This window comes from Elgaria multicarinata, chromosome 7, assembly GCF_023053635.1.
Source record: "Elgaria multicarinata webbii isolate HBS135686 ecotype San Diego chromosome 7, rElgMul1.1.pri, whole genome shotgun sequence".
In the NCBI taxonomy this organism is placed as follows: Eukaryota; Metazoa; Chordata; class Lepidosauria; order Squamata; family Anguidae; genus Elgaria; species Elgaria multicarinata.
Window position 1 is genome coordinate 116,507,078 of NC_086177.1, and position 27,306 is coordinate 116,534,383.

The 27,306-nt window shown below is 57.3% G+C and overlaps 1 protein-coding gene across 1 annotated transcript in view; it reads left to right on the forward strand.

Moving 5' to 3' along the window:
• Window positions 1-18,802, forward strand: part of LOC134402025 (microtubule-actin cross-linking factor 1, isoforms 6/7-like) — a 35,883-nt gene extending 17,081 nt beyond the window's left edge. Inside the window, exons 15-39 of the mRNA XM_063131393.1 lie at window positions 635-736; window positions 3,054-3,155; window positions 3,842-3,985; window positions 4,442-4,597; window positions 4,676-4,873; window positions 5,250-5,378; window positions 7,350-7,520; window positions 7,619-7,774; window positions 8,736-8,942; window positions 9,185-9,304; window positions 9,766-9,935; window positions 10,490-10,649; window positions 10,958-11,159; window positions 12,066-12,187; window positions 12,404-12,547; window positions 12,667-12,855; window positions 13,136-13,253; window positions 13,866-14,038; window positions 14,381-14,543; window positions 14,837-14,991; window positions 16,713-16,787; window positions 17,215-17,332; window positions 17,784-17,965; window positions 18,167-18,311; window positions 18,764-18,802. Coding sequence (XP_062987463.1) covers window positions 635-736; window positions 3,054-3,155; window positions 3,842-3,985; window positions 4,442-4,597; window positions 4,676-4,873; window positions 5,250-5,378; window positions 7,350-7,520; window positions 7,619-7,774; window positions 8,736-8,942; window positions 9,185-9,304; window positions 9,766-9,935; window positions 10,490-10,649; window positions 10,958-11,159; window positions 12,066-12,187; window positions 12,404-12,547; window positions 12,667-12,855; window positions 13,136-13,253; window positions 13,866-14,038; window positions 14,381-14,543; window positions 14,837-14,991; window positions 16,713-16,787; window positions 17,215-17,332; window positions 17,784-17,965; window positions 18,167-18,311; window positions 18,764-18,789 — 3,627 coding nt within the window. The 3' untranslated portion in view covers window positions 18,790-18,802. The remainder of the gene's footprint in view (window positions 1-634; window positions 737-3,053; window positions 3,156-3,841; window positions 3,986-4,441; window positions 4,598-4,675; window positions 4,874-5,249; window positions 5,379-7,349; window positions 7,521-7,618; window positions 7,775-8,735; window positions 8,943-9,184; window positions 9,305-9,765; window positions 9,936-10,489; window positions 10,650-10,957; window positions 11,160-12,065; window positions 12,188-12,403; window positions 12,548-12,666; window positions 12,856-13,135; window positions 13,254-13,865; window positions 14,039-14,380; window positions 14,544-14,836; window positions 14,992-16,712; window positions 16,788-17,214; window positions 17,333-17,783; window positions 17,966-18,166; window positions 18,312-18,763) is intronic.
• The last annotated feature ends 8,504 nt before the right edge of the window (window positions 18,803-27,306 follow it).

Here is a 27,306-nt window from a genome sequence, read left to right on the forward strand (position 1 = left end):
TTGGGGAGAGAGGGACGCCCCTCTAGGTCCCAGGGAGGGGAGGTGCTCACAGACATCCTCCGTCCAGATGCCAGGGATGGAGCCTGCAGGGGCCACGGGCGGGGGCTTCCTCCCTCCCTGCAGTGGCTCCAAGCGCGTGTTGGCACGGAGGCCAGGGCAAAGTCGCCTTCCTCAGCCACCGTGCCGGAAGAGCAGAAGCTGCCGCCTGCCCAGTGCGCCCACTCCTCCCCTCACAGGCCAGGGAGGAGGAGGAGGAGGAGGAGGAGGATTATTATTATTATTATTATTTTATTTGTTACTCGCCTCTCCCTCTGGATCAAGGCGGAGTACAACACAATTAAAAACAACATAAAATACATAAAACCATTTCAAACATTTAAAACCGGGCTTTGGGGGTGAGGGCGGTGTTCCTCGGGAGGAGGTGTGCTGAGACTCATAGAGTCATAGAATAGTAGAGTTGGGAGCGGCCTATAAGGCCATCGAGTCCACCTGGCGCCAGGAGGCCAGCCCAGCACAGGTGCCGAGGTGAGCTTGGCCTGCCAAATGCAGAGGTCCCGGGAGGGCCCTCTGGGGGCTGGAGACTTAACCCCCTGTCCCATCTCTCCCCCCACCCCACTCCTGCCCCATTGCGCAGCTCTACTCGACATGGAATAACCTGAGCAAGGTGTGGACGGAGCGGCAGAACCGCCTGGAGGAGCAGCTGCAGGCCGCACTCACGTACCAGGAGGCCATGGAGGTGAGGGCGCCCTCTCTGCCCCAGCCCAGGACGGCCAAGCAGGGCTAGGCCCTGGGACGCAGAAGGCCTCACACCGTGAACAGGGCCTGGTGAGGGTGGCTTGTGCCAAGCACGGAGGGCTGGCTAGAGAAAGCCATGGCTGCGCTCGTGCCTCCTGGCCGCCCCAGGCAGGCGGTGCTTGCTCCAACTGCTCACCTGGGCAGGGGGCAGAGATTGCACCGGTTGCTCTCCCTTCTCTCGATGATCCTTCCATGGGGAGACCACCTTGCTGCTGCTTTGCGGTGCTCCTAGGTGTGGAAGGCTTTGCATTCAGGACCGGGTCATTCTCAGGGGGCTGTGCTCCCCCACCCCACGTGCACCCTCTCCAGGCTCCAGCGCCCTCTTGCCTGGACTCTGCAGCCCCCTAGCCCAGAGAGCGTGGGGGCTCAGCCACGGAAGAAAGGAAGGTCATGTGGTGCCCAGATTGGGTGCAGCTCCCTATCTTCGAAAAGGGCAAAAATGAGGAACCTCAGAACTATGGAGCAATTAGTCTGACATTAATCCCTAGGAAATTTTTGGAGCAGATTATTAAGAAGTCTGTCTGTAAGCACCTTGAAAACAATGCAGTGATTATGAGAAGCCAGCATGGATTTGTCAAGAACAAATCCTGCCAGACTAATCTGATCTCATTCTTTGATGGGGTAACCTCCCTTGTGGACTGTGGGAATGCTGTGGATGTCATATATCTTGACTTCAGCAAAGCTTTTGACAAAGTGCCCCATGAACTTCTGATCAGCAAACTATCTAAATGTGGGCTAGATGGAACAACTATTAGGTGGATTCACAGTTGGCTACAGAATCGGACTCAAAGAGTGTTTATCAATGGAACCTTCTCAAACTAGAGGGAGGTAATGAGTGGGGTACCGCAGGGCTCAGTCCTGGGCCCAGTGCTCTTCAACATTTTTATTAATGATTTGGACGAGGAGGTGTGGGGAACGCTTATCAGATTTACAGATGACACCAAATTGGGTGGGATAGCTAATACCCTGGAAGACAGAAACAAACTTCAAAGCGATCTTGATAGGCTGGAGTGCTGGGCTGAAAACAACAGGATGAAATTTCATAGGGATAAATGCCAAGTTCTACATTTAGGAAAGAGAAACCAAAGGCACAGTTACAAGATGGGGGATACTCGGCTCAGCAATACTACAAACGAGAAGGATCTTGGAATTGTTGTAGATCACAAGCTGAATATGAGCCAACAGTGCGATATGGCTGCAAGAAAGGGCAATGCTATTTTGGGCTGCATTAATAGAAGTATAGCTTCGAAATCACGTGAGGTACTGGTTCCTCTCTATTCGGCCCTGGTTAGGCCTCATCTAGAGTATTGCGTCCAGTTCTGGGCTCCACAATTCAAGAAGGACGCAGACAAGCTGGAGCGTGTTCAGAGGAGGGCAACCAGGATGATCAGAGGTCTAGAAACAAAGCCCTATGAAGAGAGATTGAAAGAACTGGGCATGTTTAGCCTGGAGAAGAGAAGATTGAGGGGAGACATGAGAGCACTCTTCAAATACTTAAATGGATACTGTTTTATACTGTTGTTTTTATATTTTTGATGGTTTTAAATTTCGTATACTTTTTAACGTTCACTGGTTTTAACTTTTGTAAACCACCCAGAGAGCTTCGGCTATGGGGCGGTATTTAAATTTAATAAATAAATAAATAATTGAAAGGTTGTCACACAGAGGAGGTCCAGGATCTCTTCTCGATCCTCCCAGAGGACACGAAATAACAGGCTCAAGTTACAGGAAGCCAGATTCCGGCTGGACATCAGGAAAAACTTCCTGACTGTCTAGAAACAAAGCCCTATGAAGAGAGACTGAAAGAACTGGGCATGTTTAGCCTGGAGAAGAGAAGATTGAGGGGAGACATGATAGCACTCTTCAAATACTTAAAAGGTTGTCACACAGGAGGGCCAGGATCTCTTCTCAATTCTCCCACAGTGCAGGACATGGAATAATGGGCTCAAGTGACAGGAAGCCAGATTCCAGGTGGACATCAGGAAAAACTTCCTGATGGTTAAAGCAGTACGACACTGGAACCAGTTCCCTAGGGAGGTGGTGGGCTCTCCCACCCTCCAGGCCTTCAAGAGGCAGCTGGGCAACCTTCTGTCAGGGATGCTTTGAGGTGGATTCCTGCATCCGACTCTCCTGTTCTATGACTCTGCCAGGTGTTCTTTGCCCCACCCACCCCATCGCCACCCCACCTGCCCTTCTTGCTGCTCAGGACCCCTCCCATCCACACCCACAGACTTGCTTCCCTGTGCTCCTCTCTCCAGAGGCTGATGGGCTGGCTGGGGACGGCTGAGCTGCGGATGGCAGAGAGGTTCCTGGTTGGGGGGGACCTGGACCTGGTGAATCAGCAGCTCTCGGAGCTGAAGGTAAGGAGGGCTCGAGGAAAGGCGGGGGGAAAAGCCACAGGGTGGGTGGGGAGGGGCCTCCCTGCCCTGGGCTTTGGGGTAAGTGGACAGGGTGTGGATTCTTGCGCTCTGCCTGCTTCTTCTACCCCTGAGTGATACCAGCCTGAAGGTCGGATCCATCCCTGGCAGGCCGTGGGGCAGGGCACGCCTCTGCCTGTCTGTGTGCTGCTGCTGCTGCTGCTGCTGAAGCAAAAGCTGTGCCATGCAGCTGTGCCGTGGGGCCACCTTGAATCTGGGGTCGTGGTTATGGGGAGGGCCATTGCTCAGCGGCACATGCAGAAGCTCCCAGGTCCGGCCTCCAGGGAGGAGCGCTGAGGAGGAGAAGGCCCCCTCTGAAACCCTGGAGAGCCACTGGTGCCACGCCGCGTGGCCCCTGATGCTCAGATCTGGAAATCTCCCCCGGTGTCAGGCAGCTGCCTTCTCCTGCTCCAGGGCCCGGGTCTGTCGCCTGCAGAAGGGTTGACTGCCCTGACAGGCAGCGGCCTGGTCGCAGGCAGGGGCTGGGCCGGCCCTGCCTGGAGACGCTGCTGGGACTTGCTCCTCAGACGTCCCTAGATCCAGCTGGGCAGGTTGCCGAGGGCAACAACAGGCCTCCTCTGATGGCCGCTTCTCAACCCCCCCCACACACCCAAATCCTGTCCTGGCAGGACTTCAAGCGAGAACTGTACCAGTGCAAGGTGGACGTGGAAAGCCTGCACCACCACGGCGGCTCCATGAAGGAGCCCCCAAGTGCTCTGCGTGGCTTCCGTGACCGCTGGAACCACCTGGAGGAGGCGGTGGTGAGCCGGCAGGTGAGGCCTCCCCGTGGGTGCATGAGGCTGGGCAGGAGAGGGGGGCGTGTGTGACGGCAGTGCCTGGCGGGGCTGGTTTGGGGGAGGGAGCTCTCCTGGGGGGGGGCTTTTGATCCGGCTCTGGGCCATGCGGGGATAGAGCCGGGGGCACGGAGAGGAGGGACCCCGGCTTCCCTGGTGGGTGGCTTGGCTGGCTGGAGTCGTTCTTCATGCTTGACTTTGCTGGTGGCCCCTGACTTGTGGGGCTGGCTGCCTGCCCTGGCCTTTGCCCCCCACCCCCTGTGAGTCTGCAACAATGGACCGGCCCCCAGGCAGGGGGTGCCCCTAGGTGACGGGCCTCCCTGGACCCCACCTCCTGCCCTCGCCAGGGGAGCCGGCTGACGACCGGGCAGCCCAGCGCCAGGCCTGCGGAGCAGGCGGTGGCTCCAACGCCCCCTCCGGGCCTCTCCTTTGCAGCACAGCCTGGAAGCCGCCCTCCTGGGCCTGGGCCAGGTCCAGAGCCAGCTGGAAGAGCTGCTGCAATGGGTCCTGCGCACCACGGAGCAGCTGCAGGGCCCCGCGGCCCTCAGCCTCGACCTGCAGAGCTGCGAAATCGAGCTGGCCAAGCACAAGGTCAGCGGGGGGCTCCTGGGTCTGGGCGGGGGCAGGGGCTGCCCCCTTGCCGCTTGCTGACCAGCCCTCGCCCGGCAGGTGCTGCGCAACGACGTCCTGTCCCACGCCCGCACTGTCCGGTCCGTGCAGGAAGCCGGCCAGGGCTTGCTGCTGTCCAGCGCCAGGGACTCGGTGGAGGGGCTGCAGGGCCGCCTCCAGCAGCTGAGCCAGCACTGGGACTTTGTGCTGGGCCAGACGGAGAGCCGCCAGCTGGAGCTGGAGAACAACCTGAGCCAGGTGATTCGGGGCGGGCCGGCAGCCTCCACCTGAGCAGCCCCGGGGCTGGGGGCACCGGATGCCCTCTGGCAGGAGAGAGGCACGGGGAGGGGGGCACACCACTGGCTTTGCACGTCCCCGCCCCCTGCCAGTGGCAGCCAATGGAGAGAAGGGTAGGGGGGTGGGAAAGCCAAACCTCACGACTGCCCCACACTTTTCCTGCCTCCCACTGGTGGGGGCCCGTGGGTGAAGGGTCCTGCCCATCTCCTGGCAAGGGGCCCTTGGGAAGAAGCCCTGCCTCGCCAGATGGGGCTTTGGGCCGTGAGGGACAGGCGGGCTCCGTGCAGCGGGCGTGGCTCCGCTTTGCCATGCTCCGTGGCGCTTTTGCCACCCGCAGGTGCAGGACATCACCCTGGAGATCACGGACCTGCTCCGGTGGCTGGAGCAGGTGGAGCTGCAGCTGTTCTTCTCCAAGCCCACCTGGGGCCACCCTGAAGCCACCAAGGACAAGCTGGCGGCACATTTGGTGAGCCCCTTCCTGGGCACGTTGCGCTCTCCCGAGGCCGTGGGAGAGCCTTGCCAGGGCCTTGGCCAGGCGCTTCCCCCAGGGGCAAAGCACCGCCCCCTGCCCAGCCCCTGAAAGAGACGTCCGGGGGCTTGGGAGTCAGGTGCTGCAGCAGCAGCCTCAACCTCAACCCCTCCGCGTCTGGCCAGGTTCTGCCTTTCTCCCCCTCCCCGGTGTCCCTGCCTTCCTGCCCTTCCCGTCGCTGGCCTTGTTCTGCCCCTGCAGCCGTTCACACTTTTGTGCTTTCTCCGTGGAGACTGAGTCCCCCTCTGGCCCCCTTATTCGTTTCTCTTTTTATAGCCCACCTCTCTGTTGGACGTGGCGCTCAAGGCTCACCATAATGAAAGGCAGGTTGAAAACAAACTCTTAATTCCAACGTAATGTCAAAACACATCCATACAAACGCAACAGGAGCATCAAAAGCAACACCCAGCAATAAAGGAAATGCCCCCAACCCAGCCAATGAGCAACGAGACCCTCCTCCTTCCCCCCCCCCGGGTGTTTCCCCAAATCTCCCAGGGCCCCCGGCTCCCCCTGCAGCCCCCCTTCTGCTATGGGCTAATGCCGACGGGCGTCCTCTGAGCAGGGGGCCCTCGCCTCCTGCGCACGCGGCCTGGGACTGCGTTGGTGTAGGATTCAGCGGAAGGCCTGCGCCGGATCAAGCCCAGCCGCCTTTTCCCCCCAGCGGCCCGCCCACCGGATTTGTGAAGGCGGGGTGGTGCTGCGGGGTGGACGGTTCAATGAAAACGTCGACCCGGCGTGGGGCTGCTGCGGAAAAGGCAAACTCCACGATAACCATAATTGGGAAAGGAACTGAGACTAAAACGGCCACGATCCCCCTGCCCTCATGCAAATCTGTGCTGTGACCCCATGTAGAATGCTGTGGACGGTTCTGGTCATCGCACCTAAGCCAAACTATTGCACAAGTTGGAAAAAGTGCAGACATGGGCAAGTAAGACGATCCAGGGACTGGAGCGACCCCCACCCCACCCCATGGGGGGAGGTTACAACAGCTGGGACTGTTTAGCGAGTAAGCAGGGTCCTGGGAGAAAGGTATGGAATGATACCTGGTGGGGAGAAAGTAGATAAGGAGAAGGACTTCTGTCTCCCTCTTACAATGACCGCATCATCATTCCGGACAGATAAAAGGAAGAACTCCTTCACACAGCGCAGAGTTAAACTATAGAAGTGGCTACCCGAGACATAGCGGTGGCCACTGTGGCTATCGTGCCCCTATCCTAGTGGGATTTCCCCTTCCCCTAAGGCCTCTCCCGCCCCAGGCAGGAACCACCTTCTGCCACACTCCCTGGGTTTTGCTGCTACCAGGACCTTTACGGATCAGGCCCAGCCCTTACGCAGTCCTCCCTCTGTGAGGATACACAGGCTTTACGCATCAACCTTACATTCTTCCCTTGTAGCCTCCTCCTTACACAGCCACAAGCAGGAGGCATGGGATGTTATAAACAAAGAAAGCTATGTTAATTGCAATAATACATTGTTGAACACACGTAACTGTGAAATGACTCTGTCAAGATAAGTTCTTTCATCCGCAATACTCCAAAATCAATCCCTGCACAATCACCACATCCCCCTCTCTCTCTTTCGCTTTCTCTCTCTCTCCCTCGGTTCTCAAACCTCTTCCTCAGCACAGCCTGTTCTTCCGTGTGTCGGCCGCTGTCTCTCCGTGGTGCCTGAGTCTTCTCAGTCTGTCTTTGAAGCCTGGACTCTCCTCTCTGGGCACAAACCCTCCCGTATAGGCTCCATCCTGCCATTCCTTTTGGAGACCACAGCAACGTCTTGGCTTTTGCAAATGCTTACTTCCCCCCACCCACCCCAGCTCACCCGGCACGCACAGGATGGCCAGGGAGCCCCCGCCCTCCACACGCAGGCGTCCGCAGGGGGGGTTCTCATGCTGACATTCCCCTTTGGCAGGAATTGTGCAAAGAGATGGAATCCAAGCAGCAAACCTACGACAGCGTCAGGGGCAAGTTGCAGCGCCTGCTGGCCACCAGCCACCTGCCCCGGGCCTCCAGCACCGAGCACAGCCTGAGCATCCTGGAGCAAAAGTGGGAGAGCGTCGCCGGCCACGTGCAGGAGAGGAAGGTACCGTGGCGGGAGGGGGGAGGGGCTGTGGGCCGCTCAGGCCGAGAGCCGGGCTGCTGCTGGGGCAGCGTCCAGCGGTTCTCTTCTGTTCCACCCAGGAGCAGCTCACCGAAGGCCTGACGGTGGCCACGGAGTTCCACGCCACCATCCAGGAGCTGCTGCAGGGAGTGGAGCGGATGGAAGAGGCCCTGGCGGCTCTGCCTCCACCCAGCTACGTCCTGGAGAGGGTCACCAGCCAGATCCAGGAGCAGAAGGTCAGTCTGAGGGGCCCGGGCCTGCAGCCTCCTCCGGAAGCCAAGGCTCCAGCGGGGGGGGCTCAGCCAGCGTGCTCGGCAGTCCTGAGGGTGCTGGCCGAGTGCGCTCCTGCGTCAGCCCCACTGGGTGGAGCGCCAAACCATCGCGGGGACCCTGGACTCGTCTAGAGCAGTTGTTTACTTGTTCGTTGAAGTTATACAAAACTGCGGATGCACCTCTCAGGGCAACTAGCAAGAATTAAAACCGTAAGACAGGAGAAGAAACAACCGTGTAGAGGAAGCAGACAGAAGCAGCAGGTGAAACGGACCCATCCGAAAAGGCCGCTGCTTCTGCTAAAGGGTGAAACGCTGCAGGCGAGGCTGCCGGCCCGGCCTCCGGGGCCAGGAGCTCCCCCGGCAGGTGTGGCCGCAGAGAAGGGCCCTTCTGTCATCCCATCAGCCACGCCTCCACCATACCTGGAAGACAGAGCAAGGTCCCTCCTTCAGACTCTAGGGTGCGGACAGGATGGTATGGAGGTGGAGGGGATCCCTCAGGTATCCGGGACCCCTGCCGTTTAGGGCTTGCAAGGTCATCGCCAACACTTTGCATTTCCCCCAGAAAGGAACTGGTGGCCAGCGCAGCCCTCGCAGCACAGGCGTGGTGAGATCCTGGCAGCGTTCTCGCTCCTGCACACTGAGATCCAGTCCGGGGCACCCCCTGCCCCAGCTGCTATGGGCAGAAATGGGTCCCCCAGGGGGCCCTCAAGGCCTCCCTGGGACGCCTCTTGTGGCTCGGCACGTTCAGCACAGAAGCCCCTGCGGGTGTCCGGTTCTGCTTGGCTGCCTTTCCCTGGCGGGGGGACACTGGTGGACCGTGGCGGCGGCGGCGGCTGGAGCAGCAGGGCCGGGGGGCAGCGGGGGCCGTTCCTCCGGCTGAGCGGACGGGCCTTCTGTGCTCCCCGGCCCCGTTTGTCCCCGGCAGGCCCTGGTGAAGGAGAGCCAAGCACAGAGCGAGACGCTGGCAGGCCTGGAGGCCGTGGCCACCCGCATGAAGGACTTCAGCCGGAGGCAGGACTGCAGCGCCATCCACAGCCTGGTGCTGACCGCCAAGGAGCGGCTGGCCAAGGTGCTCCAGCAAGTGAGCGAGAGGGCAGGGGTGCTGGAAGAGGCCCGCAAGTGCGCCAAGCAGGTACCTAGCGCGTGGGGCAGGAGGCCTGGGCGGCCTGGCATGGGGGAAGGTGGCTCCTCTGGAGCGGCAGTTTCAGGCCACGGGGCATAAAGCGCGCGTTCCTGGAGGGGTCTCTGCCCGGCCCTTTGGAAGCAGCCTGTGTGAAGCGGGGGGGGGGCTCCAGCATCAGCTCTGTGTGTGTGTGTGTGTGTGTGTGTGTGTGCGGAGGGGGTGTTGACTGGCGCCCCGCTCTGCTCTTCTAGTTCAGCGAGTCCTGGCAGCTGCTCCTGGACTGGCTAGAGGAGGTGGATCCGGCTCGCGAGATCCCCAGCGACGCTGCACTGAGCCAAGAGGGGATCAAGGCCCTCCTGGCGGAGCACAAGGTGAGACCCAGACAAGCAGGCTCGCTGGCCAGCGGGGGTCCTCCGCCTGAGGCCACAGCAAAGGCCAGACCCTACCAAGACCCTCTCCAGGGAACAGCCGCTGGGCCAGCGGGGCCCCTTGCTGCTGCACCTCTCAGTCCCTGCTGCCTTGTCAGAAAAGGCGGGGGCCCCACGGTGGGAGGGGCACAGCTAGAGCGGAATGAAGTCCTAGCATCTCATGGAATCCTAGAATAGCAGAGTTGGAAGGGGCCTACAAGGCCATCGAGTCCTTGGAGAAGTCCCGGTCTTTCCTTCCTGCCGGCCTCGGCTGGAGTGAGCTTTTCCCCTGAGACGTTTGCTCCGTTCCCCCAGGGCCGGTCTCGGCTGTTCCCCTCCAAGGGCTCCTGCCCCTCCGGCCTGATCCAGCTCTGGGGCTCTTCTCACGCTCTCCCTCTCTCTCTCTCACCCTTCCCCTCCCATAGGAGTTCCAGAAGGGGCTGCGTACCAAGCGGCCGGTGTACGAGGCCTCCCTGCGGAGCGGGCGCCTCCTCCGGGACAAGGCCCGGCTGCCTGAGGATGCCCAGCCGCTGGAGGAGATGCTGGGGGAGCTGAAGGAGCGCTGGGAGGCCGCGTGCGGATGGGCGGCCGAGAGGTCAGGGCTTGGGGGGGGCACGGGTTGAGGGGGGCAGGGCCTGGGCTCCTCGCCGGGCCCTGGGATGGCTGCGCTGCGCCCTGCGCTCAGCACCTCCAGAAGCGCCGCCGCACCTTCTTCCCGCCTTGCCTCCCGCCTTGCCTCTTCTCACTGGCTGGCGCGACCACGGAGGATCCCTCAAGGAAGCGGTGGAGCCCTTGCAAGGAACCTGCTTCCCTGTCCCCATCCCTGCCACAGCAGCGCAGGGAAGCACAGGCACCCGGCCTGCCTGCAGGGCCCGCGCCCCTCTCTGGCTGTAGGTGAGGGGACTGCCGAGAACACCCCGGCCAAACAGGCAGCGCGTTCCGGTCATGCCAGCTCCCCCACAGGCCCTGGGCTGCTGCGCATGGGCACTTGCTCTGGCCGCTGCACTGGCCGTCCGGCGTCCGGCCCTCCTTCCAGCCAGGATGGGCCTCACAGAGCTCGCTTGGCCTGGCTGTCCGACCGGCTGAAGGGCCGTGAAGACCCCCTTCCTCCTCCTCCTCCTCCCCCCACCGCTGCCTCTCGCTTTGCAGGCAGCGCAAGCTGGAGGAGAAGCTGCTGTTCTCTGGCCGCTTCACGGACGCCCTGCAGACGTTGATGGACTGGTTGTACCAGGCTGAGCCGCAGCTGGCCGAGGAGGCCCCCGTGGCTGGCGACCGAGACCTGGTCAGCGCACTCCTGGACAAGCACAAGGTCTGTGGGGCGCCCCGCCCGTGGGGCGTGTGTGTGTGTGTGTGTGTGTGTGTGTGTGTGTGTGTGTGTGTACTGGCCACTTTGTGGTGGGGGTGGGGGCGCAGGGATGCTGGGGGTCAGGAGGCTCTTTCCAGAAGCAGCTGCTCCTGCCTTTGAGTAAACCAGAGCAGAGCTGCTGGGCCTCCCCAGCATCACTCCCCCCTCGCTGAGGCCACGGGGGTGGGGGTGGGGGGCTGTGTCCCTCTTCCCTCCCCCAGCGCCTGCTCCGGCTCCTGGGCCACCTGCCTCCGTCTCTCTCCCCCTGCCAGGTGTTCCAGAAGGAGCTGGGCCAGCGGGCCAGCTGCATCAAGGCCCTGAGGCGCGCCATGCGTGACCTGACCCGGGGCCCCGGCACGGGGGACTCGCAGTGGCTGCAGAGCCAGGTGGAGGAACTGGGCCACCGCTGGGAGCTCATCTGCCAGCTCTCCGTCTCCCGGCAAGACCGGCTGCAGGCCGCCCTGAGGCAGGCAAGTGAGAAGGGGCTGCCGGTGGGCTGCTGCCGCTGGCCGGGAGAAGGCCCAGGGGGGTACAGCCACGGAGGGACCCAGGGGGGTCTCCTCTCCGCTCGGGGCCTGGGCTGCTGGTGAAGGAGGGGAGCGAGCAAGCCGGGTCTGCATCACGCCCTGCTCTGGGGCCCTCGCTGAGCGGCCACGGGCCGTGCTGAAGCCAGGCTGACAACATAGTAACCGGATGTGCTCAGCCTGGCTGATGGCACAGGTGGCAGGAGACCAGGCCTCCATCTCCAGGCGACTGGCGCTCCTCCAGCCTGGCCCTTAAATCCTCTGGAGCAGGGGAGAGGGACCTGCGGCCCGTGGGCCTGAGGCGGCTTGCGGAGGGCCCCCATCTGCACGCGTGGCTGGGAGTGCGAGGGCTGGGTGGGGGAGTCATCCAGCTCCCCCCCCCCGTCAGTTCTGGCTGCCCGCCCCCGTGCTAGGGCCACTTAATGGTGCTCAGATGTTGACACCAGGCAGGTGTTGGGAGCATGAAAAAACCACTGCAGAGAAGCCTCAGAAAAAGCAGCCCCAGGCTGTAGCTGGACCTAAGGACCACCAGCCTGGGTGCTGGGGGGGGGGGCAGCTTTGAAAAGGGAAGCTGTGCTGGACGTTGAGAATTTAGAGCATTGGAAGGTTTTGGGGGGGGCGGGGACACCGAGAGGGGCGGGGGCTCAGCCCCTCCCCTGCCCCATGGCTGCCAAGCTGCTTCCAGCCTGCCAGAGGCACCCAGCAAGCATGCCCCATGCCGCCACAGGCACAAAGCACCCAGGTAGGGAGAGGAGACCTTTTTCTTTGCGGGGTGGGGGGTGGGGGCTGCCAGCAGGAGGCTGAGCTTCCACACACACACACACACACACACCCCTTGCTCCTGCATCTCAGGCAGAGGAGTTCCACACTCTGGTGCATTCGTTCCTGGGCCGTCTGTCTGAGCTGGAGAAGTCCATCAAGTACCGGGCCCTGCCAGAGGAGGAGGGGGCCGTGCGCGAGTGCCAGAGCCAGCTCACGGTAGGCCTCAGCAGCCCCCCACCCCCGTGGGAGCCCCTGCTCTCCCCTCCCCTCCCCTCCCCTCCCCTCCCCTCCCCTGGGGCCTCCTGGCCTGGAAGGAGCTGCTCCGGTCCCAAGGGCTGCCGTGCCTTGCCTCCTCCCTCCCGCCTGCAGCTGGGTGGGGGCTGAGCCCCAGGCTGGGTGGCGCTGAGCGAGCGGCCTTCCCTCCGGCTGCAGGAGCTGAGGCAGAGCCTGCAGTGCCAGCAGCTGGAGCTGGAGTGCATCAGCTCCCTGGCGGAAGAGATCCTCGGCACCTGCCACCCCGACTCCGTCATCACCATCCGGTCCTGGGTGACGGTCGCCAAGAGCCGCTTCCAGGAGGTGAGCAGGGGGCGAGGCGAGAGCCGAGCATGTGGAAAGGGGACCGGGGGGGGGGGGGCGTCGGACCCGTGGCATCGAGGGCTGCCCCCCCCACCCAGCCCCGTGCCCTGCCCCCACAGGTTCTCAGCTGGGTCCAGCAGCAGGACGGGCGGCTCCAGGCCCAGGCGGCCTCCCTGGCGGCGGAGCGGGAGGAGCTGGCGCGGCTATTCGACTGGATCACGGCAGCCGAGGAGTCCATGAGCCTCCGAGACCAAGAGCCTCTTCCTGAGGATGCTGAGCAGCTGGAGGAGCTCAGCTCTCAGCACGCGGTGAGCCGGCTGCCCTCAGCCTGCCACTGGCAGAGAGTCTCGGGGGGGGGGGGGCGAGCGAGCGAGCGAGTGAGCAAGGGGGGGGCAGCACCCACTAGACTAGAGGATGCCCCGCACTGCAGGACAAGCTGTCTTCTCCCTCTGCCCCTGTGCAGTGAGAAGCTCTTGGCTCTCCTAAACGCTGCTGTGAGGGGGAAGCTGCCCTGGCCTGAAGCAGGGGGGTGGGGTGGGGTGGGGGTGGGGGTCACCCTCCTGCGCTCACTGCCGCCTCTCCTGCCAGGTGTTCATGGAGCAGCTGAACCGCAAGCAGCCGGATGTGGAGAAGCTCACCAAGAGCTGCAAGTGCAAAATGCCCACGGAGCTGGGGGCGCCCCCTGCCCCCCGCCCCCTGTCTTCCCGTGAGTGCCCCCAAGGGAAGGATCCAGGCCGGGAGGAGTTGGGGCTCGGGGGAGCGGGGGCGGGGCTTTTTTAAAAAAACAAAAAAGGCACGTGCGCTCAGTTCCTTTCAAAAAAAATGTTTTTTAAAAATGGCGGGCGCGACACCCTCCTTCCTCCCGGGATGTCGCGCCCGCATGTGGACTAAGGGGAGGATCTCGTGATCAGGATCCTGCGAGATCCTCCCCCCTCCCTCTACACTGGGATGGTGTAGAAATGGCCAGAATCTCAGAAGATCTCACTGTAGCCACTTCCTTGCTCAAAATTATGTGGAGCTGGAGCGGAGGGGAGCCGTGGGCCCCGTGGCGTCTCTGCAGGCCCTGACTAGGAGCGGCATCCCTGCCTTCATCTGCTTCCCAGGATGTTCCCTTCCTGGGATGCCACCAGCAGAACCGGAGTGGGGGGGATTCTCCGTGGCTTCCCCAAAGGAGTCGGAGGGAGGGAGGGAGGCTTCCGTGAGGCCCCCTCGTCCTTCGTGTGTGGGGTGAGGTTTGGGCCGGAACCATGGCCCCCTCTCACGCCCTGCTCCGCCACGTGAGCTGGCCTCTTCCACAGCCGGCTGCCCCCTCTTCCAGGGCGACGCAGCGCCAGAAAACTCTCTCGGAGGAGCCCAGCAGCACCTCCCCTGGAGGACCTGGTGCCCCAGAGCCCCCTCCTGGCCCAGCTCGTGCACCGCTGGCAGCAGCTGTGGCTGCTGGCCCTGGACAGGCAGTATCGACTCCAGAACTCCCAGCAGCACCTGCGAGAGGTAAGGAGTGGGCAGGTGGGCGGGTGCAGGGGGGAGGAGCCAAGAGCCTCCTCCGGCCTTGGGGCGGGTGGCCCGGAGGCACGTCCCCGTGGCGCTGTGGAGAGGGCGGGGGCATGTGCATGTGCCTGGGGCAGCAGGAGGCCTTCTCTGCCGTCTCCTCCGCACCTGGTCGTGAGGAAAGGGCAATGCTTGTGGGCTCCCCAGAGGCATGTCGTCCCGTGGCTCGGTGGCCACCCCTCTCCCGCTTGCCGGGGCCCCGTGCCCCGCTGCCCAGGCCTAGCTGGGGGCTGCGGCCTCCTTCCAGCGGCCGCTCCTCCTCCTCCTCCTCTCGTACCCATGCAGCTAGAGGAGTTCTCCCGCTTTGACTTTGCCGTGTGGCGGAAGCGCTACATGCAGTGGATCAGCCACATGAAGTCGCGGGTCCTGGACGTCTTTCGGAGCATCGACAGGGACCAGGATGGGCGCATCACCCAGCGGGAATTCGTGGACAGCGTCCTCTCCTCCAGTGAGTACAAGGCCGGGGGCCCTGGGAGTGGGAGAGGCCCGCCCAGAGGTGCTGCTCTCCCCTTGGTTTGCCCCATCCCCGCCCAGGGGTGCCGTCCTCTGGCTGAGCTGGCAGGCACCTGTGCCGCCCAGGGGGACCATGGCACCACGCTTGAGGCCCTTTCGCGGGGTGGGTGGGCTGGAATGCCCGTCTCTTGCCCCAGGCAGCATCTGCCAGTGGCTGGGTGGCTGGGTGGCTCTGATCGGTGGCCGCGGTGGGTGCTGCCTCCCCCCGTTTCTGTCTTCCCCTCCCAGAATTCCCCACCAACATGCTGGAGATGAGCGCGGTGGCCAGCATCTTTGACACAAACAGGGACGGCTTCATTGACTACTACGAATTTGTCAGCGCTCTTCACCCCAGCCGGGACTTGCTGCGCAAGGCGGCCGACACGGACCAGATCCAGGATGAGGTACAGCAGAGGGAGCTGAAGCCCAAAGGGTCTTTGTCGTGGGTGTAGCAAGAGTTGCAAAGAAATTAATGCCGTGAGCCTGTAGTTACTAGTAGTGACGTTGTAGGATTGTGTTAGAATTTGTAAGCAGGACTTGCAAAGAAAAGGCTTTAAAATCACTCTCTGTGGCAAAAGGAGTTAAGGTTTCATCCGACAAAGGCCACCATCACACCAGGCTTTTTAATCCTGCGATTTACCAGGGCTTTTGCTTCCAGATTCTTTGTGGGATGAAGATTGGTGCCTTTATGTAGGCAGACATGAGCTTTGATTGCAGGGATTCATTTGTCTGCAAGTTCTGCATGATTCATTATATAGCTACTAGACGGCTGTATAATGAAACTCCGTCATTACACACAGCCAATATATCAGATTAACCACGTTGTCTCCAAACTTTTTAAAAGTGGGATAAAGGGCAAAATGCACGGGAGATGCCCTGGAGGTTGACGCTGTCATGTAAAAGACCCACAAAGTTCCCTGAGTGGCCAATCACGAGTGTGTAATAAAAGCCTCGTGTAGAAATGCTCAGAAACATGAGCTCTGTAGCCAGGCAGCCCAGGGAGGGTGGGGCTCACCCTGTTCCTGTCTCTGGCTGCACCCAACAGAGCCCCTCCCAGGCAGGTGGTGGTGGGCCTCCGTTTCCCCCTTAGCAAAGCCTTATTTTATAATCCCAGCATCACAAATGCCTGGCAGGCGAGAACCTTGCCACCTCAGCTTTGGAACGAAAGCAGCCTTTAAGCTGCTTCTTAGGAACCAAGAGACTTCAAGTGCCGTCATGTGGGTACGATCCTGAAATGAAGGGAGTCCACAGCATGCATAGTCTGAATGGTGGGACGACTGTCGAGGTGCCTTCGTCCTGGTGTTTCTTCAGATGTGACGAAATCACATTTGGGAGCAAGTCCAGGGGGATCTTTCTGCCCGTTTGCAGCAAAAGCTGACTGCACAGCACTGATTGGCCCACCTCTGTGATATCAACGCTTTGCCTTTCCCGTGCCCTAACCCTCCCTGGAGCCAGTTTTCTACTTTAAAACACTGACTGGTTTCAGAAAAATAAGACACCAGTAGTTCAGCAGGACATAATCCCAGATCAGTGGACAGAGGAGTGTAGTAGCCCATTGGCCCAGGAGACAAGTGTGTCCATTTGCGGTGCGAAGGGGGCGGGGAGGTGCAGTGTGCGGGAGGGAAAATCCAGCCATGCCTGGCCACTTTGTGTGGGAGGGTTGTGTGTGTGTGTCTGTGTGTGTGTGTGTGTGTGCTGCCTTTGGCCATCACCCCACAACAGCCCCCCCGAAGGGTGTGCGGCCCTCACACTGGCAAGGCCCCCCCTCCAAAAGGCCCCTTCCCTAATCCCTCCCCTCACTGGGCCTCAGTACCTGGGAGGAAGTGGCTGTCCTGGCTGCCGCAACTCCTGCCCCCACCCCCACCCCCAAGGGCTCACAGTCGGTGGACCCTTTGTCCAGCAGTCATGGCGAGCCGTTGACCCTCCAGAGGCAGCTCTGGGTAGTGAGGGTGGTGGAGGAGTTTGGGGCAGAGGGATGGATGCCCCGGATGGGTGGCGTCCGGTGGATGACAGGAGACACACGTGCATGACGATGAGCATGGCCCCTGGCCAGGCATCGAGGCCGTGAGCCGGCCGAACGCCGGCGCTCTCCTCCCCTCTGAGCTGCCCTCCCTTTGCGCCTCAGGTGAACCGTCAGGTGGCCCAGTGCAACTGCGCGAAGCGATTCCAGGTGGAGCAGATCAGTGCCAACCGGTACAGAGTGAGTGCCTGCCCAGTAGCCCCCAGCCTGAACCCACCCACCCACCCTGCCCGACACACACACAGCCGTCTGCTCCTGGCAGTTCCAGCCAAAGCCGCCTGCCTGCACCGGCAACCGGGCGCTGGGCTTCCAAAGCCCAGGTGTCTGCGCGGGGTGGCCAGCGGCTTCTGAACCGGATCAGGCTTTGGCCCGACCCAGCTTCAGGGCTCTTCTGACATGCCGAATTCGGTGCCTGGAGTGCTGGGCAGGTATCAGGGCCCCAAGACTGCATGCCCACGAGGTGGCCTGCTGGGCCCGGGAGGCAGAGAGGACTCGGCCGCGGCAGTGGAGGCAGCACCAGCCAGGCTTGTCCGAACGGGAGCCCCTCCCTGCACCCCCCCGCTCCGCTGCGCCCGGCTAGCCGCCTCCTCTCCTGCCCCCTTTGCAGTTTGGGGAGTCGCAGCAGCTGCGCATGGTCCGCATCCTGCGCAGCACGCTGATGGTGCGGGTTGGCGGAGGCTGGATTGCTCTGGACGAGTTCCTGGTGAAGAACGACCCCTGCAGAGGTGAGTGGTGGTGGTGGGGCAGATCTCTTCCCTGGAGGGCCACGCTCCAGGGGCACTGCAGGAGCCCAGGTGAGGGAGGTGGAGAGACCACCCCCCAAGCCCATTCTGGGCATGCCTGAGGGGAAGCAGCGTCCTTAGAGACGCCCCCGCCCCGGCGGTCTGGAGGAGGCCAAAGAGTCCTGCCCCTCGGCACTCCTCCCGCCCTGTGCCTTCTGACCCCCACCACAGGGCCACCAGGGGCCCAGCCAGGGCTGGCTGATCAGGCCCTCCTTGCTCCAAGGGAGCCCCCCCCCACGCCTCAGCTGCTCCTGCAAGGTCTGCCCGGCATGTGGGGCCAGGCCCACTCCTCATCCTGTGGGACCCCCTCCCTCCCTCCCACTGGGGCCATCGTTTCCCTGGCCCTGGTGGATCCTGCTCCCGGCCCTCAACGGCCCCTTTCTCTCGCGGGCAGTGAAGGGCAGGACAAACGTGAAGATCAATGAGAAATACCTCTCCCCGGATGCTGCCGCGGGGGTCAAAGGCACGAGCGGCCCCTCCGGCCCCTCCTCCAAGGTGCTGTCGCCCAGCCGCTCCAGCTCCAGCCTCAGCCTCTACAGCAGCGCCTCGGCCCCCAGCAGCCCCCTCGCCCGGAAGGTAAGCAGGCCGCCTGCAGGCCGGGAACCCCTGCGCCTTCTCAAGAGGCTCCCCTGGAGGGTGGAAGCGGGGCGCCGCCAGCCTCCCGCCTCCCTGCCCCCCCCCCGGGCTCCTCCTCCTTCCCTGCCCAGCGCCAAGAGGGCCGAGGCGCCTCCCGCTCCCTGAACCCGGCGTCCGCTCCTCGCTTCCCGTCCTTTGCAGTCTGTCCTGCGCAGGACGCGCTCTGGGGATCGGTGCCTCGTGTCCCGCACTTCTCTGGTGTCAGACGGGGCTGAGTTGACCTTCGCTGGGGCCGCTGAGGAGGAGGGGGCTGACCCGGATGCTGACGCGGACGCTGTGCCTCCAGGTGAGTGAGGGCCGGGGCCAGGTAGAGCCTCCCTGCAGCCTTCTGGTGGGGGAGCAGTGGGTCCACCCCACACACTCGGCAGGTCAGGGAGGGCATGTCTGTGGGCGAGGGGACTCCAGCCCATGTGCCTTGTCTGCCCTGGGGCGCATTACGAACCTGTCAGGGTGGGCCCACGACTAGACTCCTGCCCCCACCCGTCCCTCCATCTTGACCCACAGCCCCCTCGCCCCACTCTGGCTCCCAGTTTCCCCCTTTGTTTCTTTGAGATGAAAAACCCTGCTGGGTCTGACCAAGGGTCCCTCTCGTCCAGCGCTCTGAATTTATTCCATTCCTGTTCCGCCCAATGGCCGAAGAGTCTGGCTCTGTCCCGGGGTGAGGGTGGGGGGCTGAGTGCAGCCCCTCCATGTCCACTTGGGCCTGTCCTGTGGGATTTCCTCTCTGCTGCTCCTTAGATCCGCCGGGAGGGCCGCCGCCCTGAGCAAAGCAGCTGCTACCTCTGAGCAAGAGACCGTCCGTCCGTCCCGACAGCTGGACTGGGCCACCCAGAGCCCCTCGGTCAGCGGCCCCTTCCTCCCCCGGAGCCCCCGGGAGGAAGTGGGGTTGAGAGACCTTGACCAAGCCACTCAGCCAGGAAAAGGTGCCCAGGCCCAGCCGTGGGGCGGTGCCCCCTCCCACGAGTCCCTGCCCGGCGTGGCTGCTCTGCTCTCCTGGGGCTCCCAATGGGTGGGGCGGGTCTTCCACAGGATCTGGACCACGGATGCAAATATATCCTGCATAATGCTGCCCCCCTGAATGCCACTCCCATCAAAAACCTCTTGGCCCCAGATGCCCACCCACCCTGGCCCTCTGCGGCTGGCTCAGAGCCACTTGCACGCAGCCCTGTGGGTCTGGCTGGCATCCTGTGTGGCCGGCTAGCCAGATCCACGCCGAAGGCAGCTCCAAGCCCCCCCCCCCGCCAGAGCAGCCCCTGCACCTGCCCTGGCCAGCAGCAGTGGCTGTTGGGGTGCGTTGGCATTTCCCTGGGAGCGGGGCCACTCTCACCTCAGGAGGCCCCCTGGGTAGGGGGTGGGGCTCTTTCTGGTGCTCAGCCCTCCTCCTGCCCCACACACCAGGCCCAGCAGCCCTGCCCTGTGCCCAGCTGCCTGCTTCGCCCGGGGCCTGTGTGCTGCCCCACTCTAGGCCAGCAGCCGAGCTGGGTGCCAGTTCTGTTGTTGGCTGCTGTGCTCAGCAAGGACCAATAAAGACTAAAGGGTTTCTACAGACCTCTGTCTCTGTCTGTTTGTCTGTGCAGAAACGGGATCCAGCCCACCTGGCCGGGACCTCCTGGCGAGGGCTGCCCCAGAGCAGAGGCCCATTTCACAGAACTTAAAAACCATTAAAACGCATTGTACAAAGCACAAAAAAGCATTTCCGTCAAAGCGTAGAAACAGCTAGCACACGCAGGGACAACTGCAAACCATTTTTTAGCCATCAGTCAAAGATGACCCAGAACCTGACGACTAAAGACTCATTATATGCTGCTCAGTGCCCGAGAGAAGAGGCCACTTTCACCCTGATGCCCAGGAGAGGACACTGTTGGTGCCAGACAGGCCTCATCGGGGAGACCGTTCCATAAATGGGGGGAGGGGCAGTGCCAAGAAGCCCCTCCCCCTCCTTGCTACAGTCCTCCCAGTCTTCCTCGGTTCATGCTGGGAGAGTCAGGTGTTGTGGTCCTGTGCCAGGTAAGGGTTTGTAGGTCAAAACCAGCAACTTGAATGGGGCTTATTTATTTATTTATTTATTTAATAAAAAACATTTTTATAGCACCACCTCGCCATTTCTGCCATCGTGGTGCTTTACAATAAAACTTAAAACAATTTCCATTAAAAACCCTCAACCCACATTAAAATTTAATCCACCCCTCCCCCAAACTCTTGAGAAAATAAAAAAAATGCCTTACGGAGGTGTTTAAAACAATTGACAGCAGGAGCCTGTCTCATCTCCGGTGGGAAATTGTTCCATAACCGGGGACCAACCACTGAAAAAGCCCTGGCCCCGGCACGTTCGGAATTGTAGCAGGGGACCCTCAGGCACCTTGCTCCTGAGAGCAAGTCTGCCAACAGTGGGACACAGGAGTGAGGTGAGCACTCAAGTGACCGGGGCCCAGGCAGGGCAGGGCTATTTATTTATTTATTTATTTATTTATTTAAGGATTTTTATGCCGCCCTTCAGCCAAAAAAGCCTCTCACAGCGGCTTACAAAAGTATTTCTTGACAGTCCCTGCCCACAGGCTTACAATCTAAAAGACATGACACAAAAGGAAAGGGGACTGGGAGGGAGGAGGAGGAGGGGGGAAAGGAAAGGAAATTCAGGCACTACAATCTTAGTTGGAAAGTTCAGCAGTTACAGATGACAGCAGGAGGGAGGGGGCTCTCAGCTGGAGCTGGACCCAGGCACGGTGGAGAGGTGCCTGGCTGCTGCTTCCTCCCTCACTGGTGGCCTCTCCAGAGACAATATACATTAAATAAATATTATTATTTATTTATTTATTTATTTATTTAGATAGCACCATCAATGTACATGGTGCTGTACAGAGTAAAACAGTAAAAAGCAAGACCCTGCCGCATAGGCTTACAATCTAATAAAATCCTAGTAAAACAATAAGGAGGGGAAGAGAATGCAAACAGGTACAGGGTAGGGTAAGCAGGCACAGGGTAGGGTAAAACTAACAGTATAAAGTCTGCACAACATCAAGTTTTAAAAGCTTTAGGAAAAAGAAAAGTTTTTAGTTGAGCTTTAAAAGCTGCGATTGAACTTGTAGTTCTCAAATGTTCTGGAAGAGCATTCCGTTCACAAGACCTTGCAGCGCCCCCTCGCAGCCACCGGCAGCCTGTGAAGCTCTTGAAGCACAGAAGTGATAGAAGACCACTTTGGAAGCCCCTTGGCCAACCTGGCTGCCACATTTTGAACAGCCTGTAGGCGCTGGGTTTGCGTCAAGGGAAGCCCTGTATACAACAAGTTGCAATAATCAAGCCTGGAGATGACCGGGGCATGAGCTCCGGTGGTAAGATCGGCCTCTGACAAAAAGGGGTGAACTTGGCGTCTTGAGGGTTATATATTATTTATAAACCCTTTATTCACTATACCAGTGAATTAGCAGAATAGCAGCGGTTCTTAACTATGAAAGTCAGCAAAGACCAAATTAACTTCAAGACAGAGTCTATTTTGTTTGGTACAAAAATAAAGTATTTTACTGATAGAAAATAACACAGTTTATGGCAATACAAATTTACACCAACATACTCACACACTTGGTCATACAGATTACAGCAGGGCTCACAGCAGTAGAGAGGGAATATTTTAATCTGGTTACAAAGCTCCAAAACTCTCTTTATATACACTTCCCTGAACAAATGATGAAACCACTAATTGGCAATGGCAAGACAATTAGACTTTTGCATCATCCCAATAATTCAATAAAGTCCAGCTGCAAACTTGACCTTTAAGCTGATTGACTGATGCTGAGTCTTCAGTTTCTTCCAGGTTTTGCAGGCTTGTACAAAGATATGGAAATCACAAAAAACCAGTCCTAATTCAGGACTCCCAACACCCCTTCTTTTTTGGGTTTTCCACTATTTCACTACGTTACAACATTTGTACAGTTAATCACATTTTTAGCCCTCCCTGAAACCTAACGTTTCACAAATCTCTTAATGTTTGATGGCTCTTAACGGTTTTGTAAAGACGTCTGCCAAATTATTCTGGGACTCACAGTAGACTATGTGTTTTAAACTTTAACAGTCACTGGCTTCACCACTGGGACCTTAAAGTCTTTTATTGCTGGATCAGTCAAGTAACTTTACCACTCACCAGCACTATACTTAGCCTTTTTGTAATTCGCTACACAACTCTTGCTTCTTGGAACTTCCATGATTTTGGCTTACTTCCAAATATCAACATTCCAACGTTGCTTTTCTATCATTTGCACAGCCAATGCCAATTTGAATCAAAATAGCACAAAAATTCTCATCTGACCTCTGCAGAAAAATTTCTCCAGTGCTCCAAGGTTCGAGATACCTTAAGATTCTCTTAGACACTCCAGGCTGAATTTGTTTTACTACATAGAATAAGCACAAAGAATAAAGCATATGATTTCACAGTAGAGAAAATGACGTTAAAGTCCCTCCCTATCCTGACTAAATTCCTTGGCGACTAGTTTCTAAGAAACTCTGTTTACAAGCGGCTTGCTGTTAAAAACTTCTCTTCAGTGGCAAGTTAAATACTTCTGTCTCGGAGGCAAAACAACTTCTTCTCCAAAAACCTTGTTGACTCAAAGACTAAGAATTAGGCTCACAGCTCATATTTCAAGCATGTATTCCAAGCCTATGGGGAGGCACGCCTTTGTTTTGTCTTTGAGACCTGCGGGGGATGTGCACCTCCTCCTCCTGCTCCTGCTCTTGTTGCTCTCTGTCTTCTGGCTCGGTCTGAGTTGCTACAGGTCTACTAAAAAAATCTAAATCTAGTAAAACTACTGGATTGTCTCTTGAAGAAATATCTTCCTCTCCACCTTGGCTCCTGTCCAGGAAAAACAAACCGTTTTTTAAACTGGCAGTCCTCTTCAGTTCTCCATGCCTGGAAATAAAACATTTCCCCTCCTCAAAGGAGACAGAGAACTTTTTCTCCATTAGATTTGACACACCTAAAAGAGAATGACTTAAGTTGGGAACAAAAATAGCATTAGCAAAGCTTTCGTTAAGGACAGGAATATGGCAAATTCCTTCTCCTTTCACTTCCTGCTTTGAGCCGTCAGCAAGGAAAATAAATCTGTTAGACGTGACTCTGAAGTCCAGGAAGCTTTCCATTCTAGTAGAAATAACGGAATTACAAGCTGAGTCTATCAGCCAGATAGCTGAGCTTCCGTTTCCTTCCTCCTTCGACATCTTGCTCACTCCGGCTGTAACGAGCTGTGCTGACTTCTTTGAACAAGAAGCATTTTTCCAGCGATGCTCAGAAACTTTCTCAGGTTGTAATCTCACTCTACAGTCAATCTTCTTATGTCCAATTTTGCCACATTGCCAGCAAACAATTGTTTTTTGTGGCTTGTGCTTTTTAGAAACTGAATAAGCAGATTCAGTCTCCTCCTTTTTTACAGTCTCGGTCTTAACCCCTTCAGAACCAGACCATTGTTGAAATGAGTCTGCCTTGCCGTTTGAGCTCACGGCTTCTCTCTTGGAATGTCTTTTCTGTTGTTCTTCCAATAATTTTCTGCACACATAATTCAGGGTTAAATCACGGACAGTCACTCCTTCTAGGGTAGTCACCAACACGTCCCAAGACGTTGGTAAGCTAGACAAAATAATATAAGACTTCATTTCCTCTGAAAGAGTCAAGCCAGCCGATGCTAAACTTTGGAATATTTCTCTCAGCTCTTGCAAATGTTTGCCAATATCTCCAGATTCTTTTAGCATCGTCCTATACATTCTGCGTGTTAAATTTATTCGAGAACCTGCTGTATCTCTTACATATACTTCACGCAATTTTGTCCAGATCACATGAACAGCATCCTCTCTATTAACATAGAATAGCTGATCATTCCTCATACAGAGGATTATATAGGTTTTTGCTTTCTCTGCATTTCGATTCTACTCTCTCAAATCAGCTGCACTTAAATCTTCATCGGGTGGGTCTGTAACAACTTCCCACAGCCCTTGGTTTCTTAAACTCATTTCAATCTTAAATGACCAAGTAATATAATTTGTGTCTGTGAGTTGTTCCATTTGTGTATTCATTCCTATTTGAAGTGCTATAACTGCTAATTGGTTGTTTTTTCAACCCTTTTGTTATTTGAATTTCCTTTTTGGGAACTGACCGGCTTAACAACTTCAGAATCCCTTTTCAAATTCAAAAATAGCTTTCTATCAGACAGCGTGTGACTTTGCAAGACAAAAGCTTTACAAAAAAACTTCTTCCTTTGTCTAAATCCCAACGTTCTTTAGAAAAAACAACGCTCCAGGGCAATTAGTCAACGCACGGCTTCTCTGTCTTATCAGGTCCTACTGTTTCTCTGTTAAGAACTAGAATTATGTCCAGACTGTTACTGGGCCCATAACCTCTTGAGGGTTATATATTATTTATAAACCCTTTATTCACTATACCAGTGAATTAGCAGAATAGCAGCGGTTCTTAACTATGAAAGTCAGCAAAGACCAAATTAACTTCAAGACAGAGTCTATTTTGTTTGGTACAAAAATAAAGTATTTTACTGATAGAAAATAACACAGTTTATGCCAATACAAATTTACACCAACATACTCACACACTTCGTCATACAGATTACAGCACGGCTCACAGCAGTAGAGATGGAATATTTTAATCTGGTTACAAAGCTCCAAAACTCTCTTTATATACACTTCCCTGAACAAATGATGAAACCACTAATTAGCAATAGCAAGACAATTAGACTTTTGCATCATCCCAATAATTCAATAAAGTCCAGCTGCAAACTTGACCTTTAAGCTGATTGACTGATGCTGAGTCTTCAGTTTCTTCCAGGTTTTGCAAGCTTGTACAAAGATATAGAAATCACAAAAAACCAGTCCTAATTCAGGACTCCCAACATGGCGGAGCAGATGTAGTTGATAAAAGCAGCTCCGGAAAACAGCCCCCACCTGTGATGACATAGTTGGGGATAGTCAAGAATGACACCCAGGTCTCACGCCTCGGTCGGAATCCTCGGTCGGATTCCTGAAAATGAAACCTCTGCGAGCTCCTGCATTGAATCTGCCAGTTGCTGACCACGACTGACCACCATCAACTCAGTCGTCTTCTCCAGATTAAACTTCAACTTGCTTCTAGACATCCAATGTCAGATCTGTGCCTGTTTGGTGCATTCTCTTCCCCTTCTTATTGTTTTATTATGATTTTATTAGAATGTAAGCCTATGCGGCAGGGTTTTGCTGTTTTATTGTTTTACTCTGTACAGCACCATGTACATTGATGGTGCTATATAAATAAATAAATAAATAAATAAATAAATAAATAATAATAATAATAATAATAATCTCAGCCAGGCACTGAGACAAAACAGCATCTGCTCCACTGAGGTCTGAGCCCACCGAGGTGTAAAGCTGGGTCGCATCGGCGTACCTGGGGTACCCATCAGCCCGTGGGCTCTAATTGACTCACAGGCACATTGAACATGAAAGGTGGGAGGATAGAACCCTGTGGAACTCCACAGGGAAGGGCTGTGGGGGCAGATGCCCAAGTGCCCATGGCAACCAGCTGAGCCCTTTCATCCAGTCCTCAACCGTCTAATCAACAGTTCATGCTCCTCTGTGTCGAAGGCTGCTGAGAGGTCCAATAACAGCATTTGAGCCATGAAGGAACTGTTGAACCCGCTCCAGTGCCAGTTTCTCCACCACTTTACCCAGAAAAGGAAGGTTGGAGACTGGTTGGAAGTTTGCTGGGAATGATGGCTCAAGAGTTGGGTTTTTAAGGAGCAGCCTCACACTAGCCGGTTTTAGGAAGGTGGGCACCCGAGCCTCCATCAGGGATGCATTCACCATTGCCGTTAGAAGTGGGCCCACCACCGACCAAGCAGGGCGGATCAACCATGTTGGACATGGGTCCAATCCACAGGTGGTAAACCGGAGCGGACTGAAAATCGTCTCCAGCTCAGCCGAAGATACTAGGCCAAAGCAATCCAGTAACTCTGCAGGTAGACCTGGAGGAAAACCAGCCCTAATTCCACTAATCTTTCCAACAAAAAATTGGGCAAACTCATCACATCTATCAACTGTAGGCTCTGTTACCGTTGCTGCACAGTCAGGATTTATCAGGCTGCGCAGCACTGAAAAGAGGCCGGCCGGCTGGTCCTTTGTTGCATCTAAGCGAGAGGAGCCCTGTGATATTGTTGGCGATACCACACAAGGGATTCATGATCAGCAAGAGACTGGGTCCGCCTCCAGTGCCACTCTAATCTACGCAGCCTCTGTTTCATCCCACACAACTCATCTGAAAACCAAGGCGGGTTGCGTGGGCCACCCTGAGCCAGCCACTGCCTTGGGGCTAAATCAGTGGTTCCCAAACTTTTTCAGGTCACCGCCCCCTTGGTTCCACAAACTCATGTCCAGCGCCCCCTACCCTACACTATAAAAATCATTATTCAGAATAGCAGTTTTCAACAACCCACTAAGGACGATAATAACAATAAAATTCAAAACAGTAACAATTAATTGAATATTTATTCAAAATCCGAAGCACCCGCCACAGGCTTGCTGAGGGAGGGAGGGAGGGAGGGAAAAGAAAGCGAACACCTCTGTTTTGCAGCCGGCGTGGCGGGGCACACCAAGCAGGCTATGCCTCTTCATTAGCATTTTGGTGCTTTTGAAATATTTCAATTCACCGTTAAAAGGACTCTTCTTAAACGGTATTAATACATGTGTGGATTCTTCCCCTATATGGCTTGGGACCAAACTACCTTCCCCCATAAAAATATCCCTGGGTTTTAAGACCTTCTGGAGAGGCGCTTCTCGGAAAAGACCACCTCGAGCGCCCCCCTGCCGCCCCATTGCCTCTTAACCCCCCCTGCCGCCCCCTGCCTCTTAACACCCCCTATGCAATCCCACCACCCTCAAGGGGGCGGTACCGCCCACTTTGGGAACCACTGGGCTAAATTATCAATGGCGGTGGTCAGCCAGATGTTACAGCAGTCTGCCAGCTCATCCACTGAGTAATCAGTGCCCCACTGAGGCTTACAAGCCCTCCTCTGTGTGGCAGCCTTTCAAGTATTTGCAGCACGCTTGGAAGGTTGTCACACAGAGGAGGGCCAGGAGCCTCAAGTGACAACAGCGGCCCCAGGACGGCCCCCCAAGCTGCAATACTGTTCCTTCAGGGGGAGTGCAGCCCATCCAGAACAGGTTGAGCACTCTCCATCCAGTCAGGAGAAACACCCACTAACAGCAGTTGAATGGACTTTCAGTTTATTAGCCCTCATCCAGTCCACTGTCATAGCCAG